The 16,855-nt window shown below is 59.4% G+C and overlaps 2 protein-coding genes across 2 annotated transcripts in view; both read left to right on the top strand.

The window, feature by feature from the left end:
- SND1 (staphylococcal nuclease and tudor domain containing 1) overlaps window positions 1-16,855 on the top strand; it is a 144,919-nt gene that overhangs the window by 94,364 nt on the left and 33,700 nt on the right. The window contains exon 16 of the mRNA XM_065839275.2: window positions 13,190-13,299. Coding sequence (XP_065695347.1) covers window positions 13,190-13,299 — 110 coding nt within the window. The remainder of the gene's footprint in view (window positions 1-13,189; window positions 13,300-16,855) is intronic.
- On the top strand, window positions 11,041-11,934 carry LOC139826952 (uncharacterized; the record flags this gene model as incomplete). Its single annotated transcript, XM_071803620.1, has 2 exons — window positions 11,041-11,467; window positions 11,687-11,934. Coding segments are annotated over 2 exons (675 nt in total), but the record flags the coding sequence as incomplete, so codon positions are not given.

Below are 16,855 nucleotides of genomic sequence, written 5' to 3'. Positions count from 1 at the left end.
CGTTCCCCTAGGTGACATTTCATGGGCGCGGGGAAGGAGCGGTCGCCGTTGGCGGTGCTGGCGGTGACATCGCGGTGTGTCCCATCTCATCCTCGCCGGCGGGACGCGATGCTCGTGGGGTCACCCCATGTCCCTAGGGACGCCCCCCGGGATGAGCGGCGATGAATCCCCGTCCCTTGGCGGGATGAAGCGGCTCCCGCTGTCCCTTCCTTGGGGACCGGTGGTTGAACACCCACGGTGCCAGTGGCTCCGGCCGCTCCGGCTCGGCCTTTCCGCTTAGTCGGATCATTTTTAAATGGACGGGGAGGGGGCGGGGAGGGTGGCCTGGAAATGGATGGCTCCGGGGGGAGCGCTGGCTGCAAGTTATATTTAATCCCGGTTGCTGTGGAGACCGCCTGGCTGTCGCCCGCTCCCGGGGCCTGCTTTTGCTCCAAAAAGTTCCCAAAGTGGTGAAGAAGCCCCAGTCCCGACCACCTCGGGTGGCCCTGGGGGGTCCGTGGAGATGTTGGGGTCCCCTGGAGCAACTGGGGACCCGCTGGGTTGCCCGTGGGGTGCAGGGGACAGCGATGGGCTGTGTCCCCGCGGCCACCCCGCTCTACCCCTTGCCCGGCAGCTCAATTAGAGGGTTGGAGATAACGAGGGGGCGACGTGGCTGCTGCAAAGTGGGGCCGGGCTCTGGTGTGCAGGTTTGGGGGGTCTGGTGCCACGGGAGCTTGGGAGATGCTGCTGCGCCCGTTTGCTGCGGCCTCGGCATCTCCTGGGGTGTCCTGCAGCGCTCGGGAGCATCCTGCGTTGCACAGGATCATCCTTCACTGTGCAGGACCATCCTGCATTGCACAGGAGCATCCTTCACTGTGCAGGACCATCCTGCGTTGCACAGGAGCATCCTTCACTGTGCAGGACCATCCTGCATTGCACAGGAGCATCCTTCGCTGTGCAGGACCATCCTGCGTTGCACAGGATCATCCTTCACTGTGCAGGACCATCCTGCATTGCACAGGAGCATCCTTCGCTGTGCAGGACCATCCTGCATTGCACAGGATCATCCTTTGCTGTGCAGGACCATCCTGCATTGCACAGGAGCATCCTTCACTGTGCAGTATCATCCTGCGTTGCACAGGATCATCCTTTGCTGTGCAGGACCATCCTGCATTACACAGGATCATCCTTTGCTGTGCAGGATCGTCCTGCATTGCACAGGAGCATCCTTCGCTGTGCAGGACCGTCCTGCATTGCACAGGATCATCCTGCATTACACGGGATTGTCCTGCATTGCACAGGAGCATCCTGCATCTCACAGGATCACCCTGCATTGCACAGGATCGTCCTTTGCTGTGCAGGACCGTCCTGCATTGCACAGGAGCATCCTTCACTGTGCAGGACCGTCCTGCGTTGCACAGGAGCATCCTTGACTGTGCAGGACCATCCTGCATTGCACAGGAGCATCCTTTGCTGTGCAGGACCATCCTGCATTGCACAGGATTGTCCTTTTCTGTGCAGGATCATCCTGCATTGCATGGGATCTTCCTGCATTGCACGGGATCGTCCTGCACTGCACAGGAGCATCCTGTGCTGCACAGGATCATCCTGCATTGCAGAGGATCATCCTTTGCTGTGCAGGATCGTCCTGCATTGCACAGGAGCATCCTTCGCTGTGCAGGATCGTCCTGCATTGCACAGGAGCATCCTTCACTGTGCAGGATCGTCCTGCATTGCACAGGAGCATCCTTTGCTGTGCAGGACCATCCTGCATTGCACAGGAGCATCCTTCACTGTGCAGGATCATCCTGCGTTGCACAGGATCATCCTTTGCTGTGCAGGACCGTCCTGCATTGCACAGGAGCATCCTTCGCTGTGCAGGACCGTCCTGCATTGCACAGGAGCATCCTTCGCTGTGCAGGATCGTCCTGCATTGCACAGGATCGTCCTGCACCACACAGGAGCATCCTGTGCTGCGCGGGATCATCCTGCATTGCACAGGATCACGCTGCATTGCAGGGAATCATCCTTCGCTGGGCAGGATCATCCTGCATTGCGCGGGATCGTCCTGCATCTCACAGGATCATCCTGCACCACACAGGAGCATCCTGTGTTGCACAGGATCACCCTGCATTGCACGGGATCACCCTGCACTGCAGAGGATCGTCCTGTGCTGCACGGGATCATCCTGCATTGCACAGGATCATCCTGCATTGCAAAGAGTCATCGTACATCGCACAGGAGCATCCTGCATTGCTCAGGATCATCATGCATTGCACGGGGGTATGCTGCATTGCCCAGGATCATCCTGTGTGGCACAGGATCATCCTGCATTGCTCAGGAGCATCCTGCATTGTGCGGGATTGTACTGCATCGCACAGGAGCATCCCGTGCTGCACAGGATTGTACCATGTTGCGCTGGATCACCCTGTTTGGCACAGGATCACCCTGCATTGCACAGGATTGTACTGTGCTGCACAGGAGCATCCTGCAGCACACAGGATCATCCTGCATTGCTCAGGATTGTACTGTGCTGCACAGGAGCATCCTGCAGCACACAGGAGCATCCTGCATTGCACAGGGTTGTACTGTGCTGCACAGGAGCATCCTGCACCACTCAGGATCACCCTGCATCGCTCAGGACCGTCCCCCGTTGCCCACCTGCCGCCGTGCTGTGCTAAGGGCACCGCTGGAGATGCCTCTGGAGTGCAGGGGGAACCATCCAGCTCCCTCCCCGCTCCCCTCAGCGCTGGGGAGGACACAGCCCCTGCCCCCCGGCTCTTCTCTGGGGAGCCCTTCCCCAGCCGAGCTCTCTAATCAAGCTCTACACACTAATTACAGGCTAAAGAGGCAGGTAGCGTGCCAGTTAGCTGTTGCCACCGAGCTCAGTGCATCAGCCTCGTCCCCTCCTCATCCTCGCAGCGGGCCATTCGTCCCCATTGCTCTGGTTGGTGACAAACCCCGAAGCAAGAGCCGGGTGTCCTGCGGGTGCGCGGTCCCCGGGACGGAGGTTTGGGCTGCCCTGGCACACCGTGCTGGCACAGGCAGGGGGACACACGCGGTGACGGGGACAGCGGGGGAGCCGGGGGGGCTGGCACCTCTCCCAGCTCGCGGCGCTGGAAAATTAAACTTTTACCCTGAGTAAGGCAAACTTGGTTATTGAAGCAGCTCTGCCTCTAATGAGCCCTGATCAATTATTCAGTGAAACAGCTAATGAAAGGGCAGATGGCTGGGGGGGCTCTGGGAGTCCCCAGGCCGCAGGGGTTTGGTGGGGGGGTCACTGAGCTGTTGGAGGGTGAAATGGGGTGAGAGCAGAGGGGAGAAGGGGGTCCTGCTGGGGGACCCTGCGTGCACCGAGCTGAGCAGGTGGGTTGTCCCCCACCTCCGAGCACCGGCACCCCGGGGGGGTCCCCAGCACCGTGGTGACAGAGCCTGTGTCTGGCTGAGCCCTGCGCCGTGGGGTCGCTGTGCTGTGGGGTCCCTGCACCGTGTGGGTCCCTGTGCCATGGGCATCCTTGCTCCATGGAAGTCCCTGTGTTGTGGGGGTCCCTGCGCCATGGGATCTCTGCACCATGGGGGACCCTGTGCTGTGGGGGTCCCTCCTCCATGGGGGTCCATGTGCTGTGAGGGTCCCTACTGCATGGGCATCCCTGCTCCATGGGGGTCCCTGTGCTATGTGGTCCCTGCACCACGGGGATCTCTGCTCCATGGTCCTACTGTGTCCCTGCTCCATGCAGGTCCCTGCTCCCTCATCCTTCTCTGTGGACCCCAGACCATCACCCCCCATGGGGCTTCCAGAGCATCCCCCGACCCCCCAGCCTCTGCTCGCTCCCATCAGCTGGATTTTGGGGTGTCCTCTTGACCCCCCTCACCCCCCATCCATCATAAGCTCCAATACAGCACCAGTGCCCCAGGGGGGCTGAGGGCTCCCAGCCCACCCTCAGCCACCCCCAGCTCAGTGCCCACCCTGGGGCACCCACTGCAGAGCACAGGGGGATCCCAGTTTGGGGGTGTCCCAGTGTGGATGAGGCACCTTCCTCCCCAGCACCCCCCTCACCAGCTGCATCCTCCCACACTCATGTGGTTTTATAGGGCCACCCTACTAATTGATTAATTGCCCTAGTTAACGACATCATGTAAAACAATGGGGGCGGGTGGTGGGCGGCAGCAGTGGGGTGACAGTGTGGGGACCTGAGGGGTGTGACATTGAGCCCAGTGTGCGCTCCAGGTCTCTGCACTCACACCTACTTTTATTTTGCCGTTCTGCTCACCCATCGTTTTGAGCCAGAAACACCATAAATCTCTGCGTTTTATCAATGCTTGCGTTTTTTAAATATAGGTATCTCCAATGCAAATGAGCATCATAAAGAGAAGACAGGTCCCTGTAAATGTGACTTGGAGGATGCTCTCGGGGGAGCCTCAGCCCGTCTTCCCAGCTAAAATATATATGTTGGAGTGCTATAAATATGTGCAAATAGAGAGGCGCTAATTTAATCCCTGGGTTCCGCTTTCCCAACCTGACGCCTTCTCGGCGCGGGGGCAGGATCTGGCCCCGCGGGGCCATGGGGGAGCCCGTGCTGCACCCCTGGCACTGTTGGGGTGCGGGTGCCCCAAAATTTTGCAGAGGAGCCACGGGAGCTGTGTATTTAGGGGGGGATGGAGATGCAGCGTTTCTCTGCGAGGAGGATGATGGTGACGGCGGATCCGGGATGCTGGTGTCTCCATGGGGAGCAGGTGACAACAAGGGGACGTCACCAGCCGTGCAGCCCCGCGGTGCCAAGTTGCGGCTTTTGGCAGCGAGGATGCTGCGCCGATGCCGCTCGGTCCCCAATCGGGGTACCCAGCGTCACGGCTGAGCTTGGGGACAGTGTCACAGCAGCCTGGGGACACAGGGACATGTCCTGGGGATGGGGGGTCTGCTGGGGGCTCCGGGTTGTGGGGCAGAGCATCCGCGTCGGTGGGGGATGTAGATGTGTCCTGTGGGGACATGGTGACCCCAAATGCTGCAGTGGGATGTGGTGACACAGCAGGTGCCACAGGCACAGGGTGTCAGGACACGGTGACCCCAAATGCTGCAGTGGGATGTGGTGACACAGCAGGTGCCACAGGCACAGGGTGTCAGGACACGGTGACCCCAAGTGCTGCAGTGGGATGTGGTGACACAGCAGGTGCCACAGGCACAGGGTGTCAGGACACGGTGACCCCAAATGCTACAGTGGGATGTGGTGACACAGCAGGTGCCACAGGCACAGGGTGTCAGGACACGGTGACCCCAAAGGCTTCAGCATCTGAGATGTGGTGACCCCCAAAGCTACAGGTGTGCAGGGTCAGGACACGTTGTCCCTAAATGCTGCAGATACGGTGTCAGGATGTGGTGACCCCGAATGCTGGGATGTGGTAACACCAGATGCTGGAGATGCACAGTGTGGGGACGCAGTGGCCCCAAAAGCTGCGGCGTTTGAGATGTGGTGACCCCGGATGCTGCAGATGTGCAGTGTTGGGGTGCAGGAACCCCAAATGCTGCGGATGTTGGTGCTGAGATGTGGTGACACCAGATGCTGCAGTCAGGTGTCAGGACACGGTGACCCCAAAGGCTTAGATGTGGTGACACCAGATGCCACAGACACACGGTGTCAGGACACGGTGACCCCAAAAACTGCAATATTTGGGATCTGGTGACCCCAAAGGCTGCAGACACACAGTGTTGGGACACGGTGACCCCAAATCCTGAGGTGTGGTGACCCCAAACCCTGCAGATGTGCAGCATCAGGACACATCGTCCCTAAATACTGCAGATACAGCATCAGGACATGGTGACCCCAAACCCTGAGATGTGGTGACACCAGATGCCACAGACACGCGGTGTCAGGACATGGTGACCCCAAACCCTGAGACGTGGTGACACCAGATGCCACAGACACGCGGTGTCAGGACATGGTGACCCCAAACCCTGAGATGTGGTGACACCAGATGCCACAGACACGCGGTGTCAGGACATGGTGACCCCAAACCCTGAGATGTGGTGACACCAGATGCCACAGACACGCGGTGTCAGGACATGGTGACCCCAAACCCTGAGACGTGGTGACACCAGATGCCACAGACACGCGGTGTCAGGACATGGTGACCCCAAACCCTGAGATGTGGTGACACCAGATGCCACAGACACGCGGTGTCAGGACATGGTGACCCCAAACCCTGAGATGTGGTGACACCAGATGCCACAGACACGCGGTGTCAGGACATGGTGACCCCAAACCCTGAGATGTGGTGACACCAGATGCCACAGACACGCGGTGTCAGGACATGGTGCCCCAAACCCTGAGACGTGGTGACACCAGATGCCACAGACACGCGGTGTCAGGACATGGTGCCCCAAACCCTGAGACGTGGTGACACCAGATGCCACAGACACGCGGTGTCAGGACATGGTGACCCCAAACCCTGAGACGTGGTGACACCAGATGCCACAGACACGCGGTGTCAGGACATGGTGACCCCAAAAGCCGCAGCCCTGCGGTTTTGGGGTGCAGCAGAGCGGCATTTCCCCGCAGGCTGGTGTGTCCGTCAGTCCGTCCGTCCCAGTGCCCGGTGCGCGGGGCCGCGGTGAGCTGAGCGCTGCGCCCTCCGCTGGGGTGCCGGGCCGGGGGTCCCTGTGCCGCGTTAGCCAGCGCCGGCACGCTCTGGCAGCCTCCCCGCTGCCGTCTGCTTGCCTGTTCCCGACAGCCTCTATTTTGGTAGGGACGAGCGTTAAAAATACGCCGCGCTCCCACACGGCAGCAGCCAAGTCGCCATCACGACTCGGTGCCAGGCAGCGCCGATGCTGCCTACAGCAAGAGGCAGCCCCCGGCGTCACCGCCACCCCCCGGCGTCACCGCCAGATCCCGGTGTCACTGCCAGACGCCGGTATCACTGCCAGGCCCCTGACATCACCGCCACCCCACGGTGTCACCGCCAGACCCCGGTGTCACCGCCAGGCCCCTGGCATCACTGCCAGGCCCCTGACATCACCACCACCCCACGGTGTCACCGCCAGACCCCGGTGTCACCGCCAGGCCCCTGGCATCACTGCCAGGCCCCTGGCATCACTGCCACCCCACGGTGTCACCACCAGACCCCAGTGTCACTGCCAGGCCCCTGGCATCACCACCGGACCCCAGTGTCACTTCCAGACCCCAGTGTCACCGCCATACCCCGGTGTCACTGCCAGGCCCCTGGCATCACCACCAGACCCCAGTGTCACTTCCAGACCCCGGTGTCACTGCCAGGCACCTGGCATCACCACCAGACCCCAGTGTCACCGCCATACCCCGGTGTCACTGCCAGGCCCTTGGCATCACCACCAGACCCCAGTGTCACCGCCAGACCCCGGTGTCACCGCCAGGCACCTGGCATCACCACCAGACCCCAGTGTCACCGCCAGACCCCGGTGTCACCGCCAGGCCCCTGGCATCACCACCAGACCCCGGTGTCACTTCCAGACCCCAGTGTCACCACCAGACCCCGGTGTCACTGCCAGGCCCCTGGCATCACCACCAGACCCCGGTGTCACTTCCAGACCCCAGTGTCACCGCCAGACCCCGGTGTCACCGCCAGGCCCCTGACATCACCACCAGCCACTTGGCGTCACCACCAACCCTGGGGACAGGCAGCACCATCCTGCCCCAGCGCTACCGGTTAAAAGAGTGGGAAGGGACCCGCAGCCCCTGCGCGGTGCAGCCGTCAGGATCTGGCACCGGTCCTTGGCGTTTGGGTCTCGCTCCGGCCGTGCCGCCGGCAGTTACGGGGGGTTCATTCCGGTGGCTGATGCTCCTCTCCTCCCTCTGCCCCCCGATTTCTCCCAAACTCCATCAATCCTCCCAGGTCGATGTCCGGCACAGGCGAACCTGGCGCGGTGCCACCCTGCTCCGCGGTGCCGGTCACGGTTACGGCACAGCCGGGGAAGAACGCTGTTTAAAGCCCAGACAGCCGCTCTGGCAAAGCCCCCGCTCCAGGGGCTGCGAATTTAATGGTAAATCACAGAAATCTTCCCTGGAGACATTCGCGGGGGTTTTTGCTGAGGGATAAACCCCCGTGGTTTATCCGTGGACAACCAGTGCTCTCCTGTGAATATATAGATATAAGCTATATAATGATATATAGAAGTAATTTATATTATACAGGGTATTTCAAAAATATATTGAAATTACTTTGAAATTGGGTCCATCTTTTTCAAACACCCTGTATATTATATATTATTATTTATTATTTACTATTATATATATAATTTATTTTCAATATTGCATAGATGTAACTTATTTTCTATCTTGTATATGATATATTCTGTGTGATATATTAGCCTTGTTATTGCATGAGAAACACCCCAACCACTGGTGAAATGAGCCAGGGGGAGGTGCTGGGGGCTCCACTCCCCGGCAGTGCAGGATTGGTCCCTCCACCAGTCTCTGGGATGCTGTGGGATGCCCCAGGATGCTCTGGGTACCCCAAGATGCTCTGGGATGCTGTGGGATGCCCCAGGATGCTCTGGGTACCCTGGGATTCTCTGGGGAACCCCAAGATGCTCAAAGATGCCCCAGGATGCTACAAGGTACCCCAAGATGCTCTGGGATGCTGTGGGTTACCCTGGGATGCTGAGGGAAAGCCTGGGGTGCCCCAGGATGCTGTGGGATGTCCCTGGATGCTGAGGGTACCCCAGGATTCCAAGGGGTGCTGCAAGATACCCTGCGATGCTGCAGGGTATCCCGAGATGAGTTGGGATGCTGCGGGATGCTCCAAGATGCTGTGAGAAATCCCAGGATGCTGCAGGTTGCCCTGGGATACTGTGGGATGCTCTAGGATGCCCCAGGATGCTGTGGGTACCCCAGGATGCTGTGGGAAAGCCTGAGATACCCTGGGATGCTGCGAGATATCCCGGGATTCCCAGGGATGCTGTGGGATACTCTGGGATGCTCTGAGATGCCCCAGGATGCTGTGGGTACCCTGGGATGCTGTGGGAAGCCCTGGGATTCCTGGGGATGCTGCGGGATGCCCCCAGGATGCTGTGGGTACCCCAGGATACTGTGGGATACCCCACCATGCTTCAGGATGCCCCGGGATGCTACAGGATGCCCAGGGATGTTGTGGCATTCCCCCGAGTGCTGTGGGGTACCCCAAGATGCTGTGCGTTACCCTGGGATGCTGTGGGATATGCCAAGATGCTGCAGAATGCCCTGGGGTTCTCTAGGATGCCCCAGGATGCTGTGGGTACCCTGAGATGCTGCAGGATTCCCAGGGATGCTGCAGGTGCCCTGAGATGACATTGGATGCCTCAGGGTGCTCTGGGATTCCCTGGGATACTGTTGGATACTGTGGGGTGCCCTGAGATGCTGTGGGGTGCTCTGGGATGCTGCAGGTTACCCCAGGGTTCCCAGGGATGCTGCAGGATACCCCGAGATGAGATGGGACGCTGCGGGATGCTCTGGGGTACCAAGGGATGCTCTGAAATGCTGCAGGATGCTGTGGGACACTCTGGGATGTCCCGGGATGCTGCAGGGTACCCTGAGATGAGGTGGGATGCTGCAGGATTCCCAGAGATGCTGCAGGGTACCCTGAGATGAGGTGGGATGCTGTGGGATACCAAGGGATGCTCTGAGATGCTGCAGGATGCTGTGGGGCACTCTGGGGTACCCCGGGATGCTGCAGGGTACCCTGAGATGAGGTGGGATGCTGTGGGATACCAAGGGATGCTCTAAGATGCTGCAGGATGCTGTGGGACACTCTGGGATGCCCCGGGATACTGTGGGTACCCCGGGATGCTGCGGGGTGTTTGTCCCCAGCCCTCGACTTCCATCCTTGGGGGATGGGACCAGGTAGGAGCCTCCTCTGCATCCCCGGCACCCGCCTCCCCCACCCCACCGGCACCAGGGCTCGCTGCCCGGCATAAGTGATTTGTGGCGGGGTCGGGAGAGCCCGGGGGAGAGCGGTGGCCGCCGCACGCTGCAGCACTCAAACCGCATCCCTCGTCTGTGCAGACCGATGCGTTACGGCTTCCCAGGAGCAGCGGCGCAGCCACCGCTTCGCCTTTGCCGGGGAACTTTACCGGGCTCGCTCCCCTCACCAATATGTTTGTGAGACTGAGCACGCTCATCCCGTCCCTTTGAGGTTTTCCTTTGCCTTTGCTCATGGGGATTTAAGAGGTGTCAGGGGCACAAAGAGGATTTGAGGTGGCACCTGGAGCTGCTGGCTGGGCTCAGGGTATTTGTGTGCCGGGATCTCCTGCAAAAACGCTGCGCTTGGCTTTTGTATTTTATTTAAGGACTCGGAGGCTTCCTCAGCGATTTCTTCAAATCGCTTTCTGTAGAGGAAAAATAAAACCGCCGCCGCGGTGCATAAGCTGCAGCTCCCTTCCCCCAGCCCCCACTGGCTTGCGGAGGAGGAGGAGGAGGAGGAAGGGCAGACACGCTCTTGGCAGCTCCACTCCTCGTTCCGCGGTGCTGGAGGATGCTCGTTGCCGGAGACGCCGGGAGCGTGTTTGCACGGGATCCATGCGTGGCCTTGGCGCAGCGCCGGCCGTGCCGGAGCCGGGTGCCAGGGCGAGGAGGAGGAGATGGGTCTCGGCTCCTTCCTCCCGCTCACAGCCAGGGTCTGTGCACGGTGCAGCCGGTGCTGGGTGGTTTGGGGTCTGGGACCTGCACCCCACATGTTGCTGCGTTTCCAGAAATCTCCCTGTCCTGGTGTTTGGGGCTGCCATGCTCATCCTCATCATCCCCGTCCTCATCATCCCCCTCCTCATCATCCCCATCCTTATCATCCCCATCCTTATCATCCTCATCCTCATCCCCGTCCTCATCATCCCCCTCCTCATCATCCCCATCCTTATCATCCTCATCCTCATCCCCATCCTCATCATCCCCATCCTCATCATCCCCATCCTTATCATCCCCATCCTCATCATCCCCATCCTCATCATCCCCATCTCCATCATCCTCATCATCCCCATCCTCATCATCCTCATCATCCCAATCTTCATCATCCCCGTCCTCATCATCCCCACCCTTATCATCCTCATCCCCATCATCCTTATCCTCATCCTCATCATCCCCATCCTTATCATCTTCATCCCCATCCTCATCATCCCCATCTCCATCATCCTCATCATCCCCATCCTCATCATCCTCATCATCCCAATCTTCATCATCCCTGTCCTCATCATCCCCACCCTTATCATCCTCATCCCCATCATCCTTATCCTCATCCTCATCATCCCCATCCTTATCATCTTCATCCCCATCCTCATCATCCCCATCTCCATCATCCTCATCCTCATCATCCTCATCCTCATCATCCCCATCCTCATCATCCTCATCATCCCAATCCTCATCATCCCCGTCCTCATCATCCCCACCCTTATCATCCTCATCCCCATCATCCCCATCCTCATCATCCTCATCATCCCAATCCTCATCATCCCCGTCCTCATCATCCCCACCCTTATCATCCTCATCCCCATCATCCTTATCCTCATCCTCATCATCCCCATCCTTATCATCTTCATCCCCATCCTCATCATCCCCATCTCCATCATCCTCATCCTCATCATCCTCATCCTCATCATCCCCATCCTCATCATCCCAATCCTCATCATCCCCGTCCTCATCATCCCCATCCTTATCATCCTCATCCCCATCCTCATCATCCCCATCTCCATCATCCCCATCCTCATCATCCCCATCCTCATCATCCTCATCCCCGTCTTCATCATCCACATCCCCATCCTCATCATCCCCATCCTCATCATCCCCATCCTCATCATCCCCATCCTCATCATCCTCATCCCCGTCTTCATCATCCACATCCCTATCATCCTCATGCCCATCCTCATCGTCCTCCTCCTCATCCATCCGCCCACGGCTCAGGCGGCCGCTCCGTGTAATTCCCAGCACTTCATTAATAACCAGTTCTGTAAAACACAATTAATAATGCAGCACTTCCCCGTTCAATAATCTCTGCCACCACGGCGCTGGCAGCGCTTTGGGGAGCCCGGGCGCTCACCCCGGTTTGCAGGTGGGGAAACTGAGGCAGGGAGGGCTCTGGACGTGTGCCGGTGCCCCCGCCGCCCTCCGTCTCCTCCCCATGTTTGCAAGTGTTTTGATTTTTCGTGGTGGTTTACGGGACAGGGGGAGGGGGAAGCCTGGGGTGACACAGCGTGGGGGGTGTCACGCCCCAACTGCACCCTGGGGTCCCCAAAACCCATGGGGGTCCACAAAACCCCTTGCCAAGGCAGCTTCTCTGGCAGGGTGGGTGGTTTGGGGACAGGGACAGGGACGGGGGCTCCTCCCTGCCCCCAGCCTGGGACAGAGTGGGGAGCCCTCCCCAAGGAGCTTGTCCCTGTGTCCCCATCCCTGCCGGCTCTTGCCCTGCTCGTCCCCATGTCCCCATCCTTGCTGGTTCATCCCCTGTTTGTCCCTGTGTCCCCATCCCTGCTTGTCCCCACGTCACCATCCCCACTGACTCTTCCCCCACTTGTCCCCATGTCCCCATCCCTGCTTGTCCCTATGTTCCCATCCCCACTGTCTCATCCTCATGTCCCTGTCCCTTCTGTCTCATCCGCTGCTTGTCCCTGTGTCCCCATCCTTGCTGGCTCTTCCTCAGCTTGTCCCCATGTCCCCATCCTTTTTGGCTTGTCCCTGTGTCCCCATCCTTGCTGACTGATCATGTTTGTCCCTATATCCCCATCCCTGCTTGTCTCTGTGTCCCCATCCCCACTGGCTCTTCCCCCACTTCTCCCTATCCCTGATGGCTCATCCTCTGCTTGTCCCCATGTCCCTACTTGTCCCCATCCCCACTGGCTCTTCCCCAACTTGTCCCGATGTCCCCATCCCTGATGGCTCATCCTCTGCTTGTCCCCATGTCCCTGCTTGTCCCCATCCCCACTGGCTCTTCCCCCACTTCTCCACATGTCCCCATCCCTGATGGCTCATCCTCTGCTTGTCCCCATCCCTGCTGGCTCGTCCCCATCCCTGCTGTCCCCATCACTGTCCCAGTCTCCTGTCCCCATACCAGGCCAGTGCCAGCCCTGGGGACCCTCGTGTGTCACAGGAGCTGGTCACATCCCACCTGGGCTCGGTGGCCCCTTTCCTCCCCAAAACATCCCTTCCAGGTGACATCCCCAGCAATGCTCCCCCCAGCCCCCAGCCAGCTCACCCTCCTCTCCCTCCTCTTCCTCCCACAGGCATCGAGTGTCCCCGGGGGGCGCGGAACCTGCCGGGGCTGGTGCAGGAGGGGGAGCCCTTCAGCGAGGAGGCCACGCACTTCACCAAGGAGCTGGTGCTGCAGCGGGAGGTAGGGGACACGCCGGGGGACACGAGTGGGGACACGGTGGGGTGCCGGGCCGGGGGGGCTGGCGATGCCAAGGGGGCGCGGAACTCGCCAAAGGGCAAATGCGAGAGTGGGGGGGCTGCACCGCGCCGGTGGTGCCGGATTTGACCCCGCTCGCCTCCCTGTGTTGGTGCATTCTCGTTTGCTGCTGTGCTGGTGCTGGATGCTGGTGATGTCCTGGTGTGATGGGTCTGAGCCACGGTGCCGGTGCCAGACCCTGGCGATGTCTCGGCGTGGGGACTTCTGAGCCGTGGTGATGGACGCTGGTGATGCGCCGGCATGGGGGTTTTGAGCCGTGATGAGGGACACTGGTGATGCGCTGGCATGGGGGGTCTGAGCCGTGATGAGGGACACTGGTGATGCGCTGGCATGGGGGGTCTGAGCCGTGATGAGGGACACTGGTGATGCGCTGGCATGGGGGGTCTGAGCCGTGGTGATGGACAATGGTGATGTCCCCATATGGGGGATCTGAGCCGCAGTGCTGGTGCCAGACCCAGGCGATGCTCCAATGTGGAGGAGTCTGAACCGTGGCCGTGCCAGGGGCTGTGCCGGGGGTCCAGGGCACAGCAGTGCCCATGGGACCCCCATCCCCGCGGCTCCAGCGCTGCTGGGGGTGGGTGGGAGCCGTGTGCTGGTACATTCCGGGTGGTACCGAGAGCATCCCCGGGCGTTTGGTGCCCGTCCGTAAATCCCAGCGATGTCGCTTTTGCTCCGGTGCTAAACCTCCCCTGGCTGAATGAAGCGACAGGGGTGGTGATCGGTGACTTCTCCGGGCAGGGGACAAGTGGGGCCACCTCTGCTGCTTAATTTGTATTTATTTTATTTTATTATTTTATATTTGTGGGGGTTGCACGGCAGATGCAGGGCGAATGCGCGGTGCCCGCAGGGTGGCCGTGTGGCTGATCCACACCAAACGCACAGTGGATGCGTGGGAGGTGCAGATGCTGCTCGGCAGATACACGATGGATGCAGAGTAGATGTGTGGTGGATACTCAGCAGATGCTCAGTGGACACGGGACACATGCAAGGTGGTTGTGTGGCACATACACGATGGATGCATGGTGGATACAGAGTGGCTGCAGAGCAGCTGCACAGTGGATGCAGGGTGGGTGCAGGGTCCTGTTGTGGCAGATGCACAACGGATGCAGAGTAGATGTGTGGTGCATACTCAGCAGATGCTCAGCGGACACAGAACAGATGCACAAGAGACGCAGGGTGCATGCACAGCGAATGTATGGTGGATGCACAGCGGATGCATGGTGGATGCACAGCAGATGCATGGTGGATGCACAGCAGATCCATGGTGGATGCACAGCGAATGCATGGTGGATGTGCAGCAGATGCATGGTGGATGTGCAGTAGATGCACAGTGGATGCACAGCGGATGCATGGTGGATGCACAATGGATGCATGGTGGATGCACAGCGGATGCATGGTGGATGCACAGCGGATGCGTGGTGGATGCACAACGGATGCGTGGTGGATGCACAGCAGATGCATGGTGGATGCGCAGCGAATGCATGGTGGATGCACAACAGATGCGTGGTGGATGCACAGCAGATGCATGGTGGATGCACAGCAGGTGCACAGCGGATGCATGGTGGATGCACAGCAGATGCATGGTGGATGCACAGCGGATGCATGGTGGATGCACAGCGGATGCATGGTGGATGCACAGCGGATGCATGGTGGATGCACAGCAGATGCATGGTGGATGCACAGCGGATGCATGGTGGATGCACAGCGGATGCATGGTGGATGCACAGCGGATGCATGGTGGATGCCCAGCAGATGCATGGTGGATGCCCAGCAGATGCATGGTGGATGCCCAGCAGATGCATGGTGGATGCACAGCAGATGCATGGTGGATGCACAGCAGATGCATGGTGGATGCACAGCGGATGCATGGTGGATGCCCAGCAGATGCATGGTGGATGCCCAGCAGATGCATGGTGGATGCACAGCGGATGCATGGTGGATGCACAGCAGATGCACAGCAGATGCATGGTGGATGCACAGCGGATGCATGGTGAATGCACAGCGGATGCATGGTGGATGCACAGCAGATGCACAGCGGATGCATGGTGGATGCACAGCAGATGCACCGCGGATGTGTGGGGCTGCACAGCAGCAGCACAGGGGGTGCGGAGGGGATGCATGGCGGGTGCAGGGAAGATGCCCAGCAGAAGCACAGCGGATGCGCAGTGGATTCGTGGTGGTTGCACTGTGGATGTGTGGGGTTGCACAGCAGATGCGCAGTGGATGCAGGACAGATGCAGGGTGGTTGTGTGGCAGATACATAAGGGATGCACAGTGGGTGTGTGGTGGATGCTCAGCGGACACAGAACGGATGCACAGCAGATGCAGGGTGGATGCACAGCAGATGCATGGTGCATGCAGAGCATGTGCATGGTGGATGCACAGCGGATGCAGGGCAGATGCACAGTGGATTCATGGTGGTTGCACCACAGATGTGTGAGGTTGCACAGCAGATGCACAGCAGATGCAGGACGGATACAGGGTGGTTGTGTGGCAGGTACATAAGGGATGCACAGTGGATGCAGAGTAGATGTGTGGTGGATACTCAGCAGATACTCAGCAGACACAGAACAGATGCACAAGAGATGCAGGGTGGATGCACAGAGGATGCACAGGAGGTGCAGGGTGGATGCACAGCGGATGCACAGGAGGTGCAGGGTGGATGCACAGAGGATGCACAGGAGGTGCAGAGTGGATGCACAGAGGATGCAGGACAGATGCACAGAGGTTATGTGGGGTTGCACCACAGAAGCACAGCAGATGCAGGGCAGATGCACAGGAGATGCACAGTGGACGCACGGCGGATGCAGGGCAGATGCACAGGAGATGCACAGTGGATGCACAGCAGATGCAGGGCAGATGCACAGGAGATGCACAGTGGATGCACAGCAGATGCAGGGCAGATGCACAGGAGATGCACAGTGGATGCACAGCAGATGCACAGGAGATGCACAGTGGATGCACAGCAGATGCAGGGCAGATGCACAGTGGATGCACAGCAGATGCAGGTGAATCTGCAGTGGGTGTGTGGGGTTGCACCGCAGAAGCACAGAGGATGCCCTGTGGATGCACAGCAGAAGCAGGGTGGCTGCAGGGTGGCTGTTGTGGCAGATACATGACGAATGCACAGCGGATGTCTAGTAGTTGATGCTCAGCAGATGCACAGTGGATGCAGGGCAGCTGCACAGAAGATACACAGTGGATGCACAGCAGATGCATGACAGATGCATGGTGGATGCACAACAGATGCACAGCGGATGCAGGGTGGCTGGGTGGAAGACGATACACGATGGATGCACAGTGGACGCACGGTAGAGGTGTGGTGGCCGCTCAGCAGATGCACAGTGGATGCACAGTGGATTCGTGGGGGATACACAGCAGATGCACAGCGAATGCATGGCGGATGCAGGGTGGCTGCAGGGTGGTTGTGTGACAGACACACAACAGATGCACAGTGGATGCAGGGCAGATGCACAGAGGA

Source organism: Patagioenas fasciata, chromosome 1, assembly GCF_037038585.1.
Source record: "Patagioenas fasciata isolate bPatFas1 chromosome 1, bPatFas1.hap1, whole genome shotgun sequence".
Classification (NCBI taxonomy): Eukaryota; Metazoa; Chordata; class Aves; order Columbiformes; family Columbidae; genus Patagioenas; species Patagioenas fasciata.
Note: the sequence above shows the minus strand (reverse complement) of the source record. Positions and strands in the feature narration are given on the sequence as shown.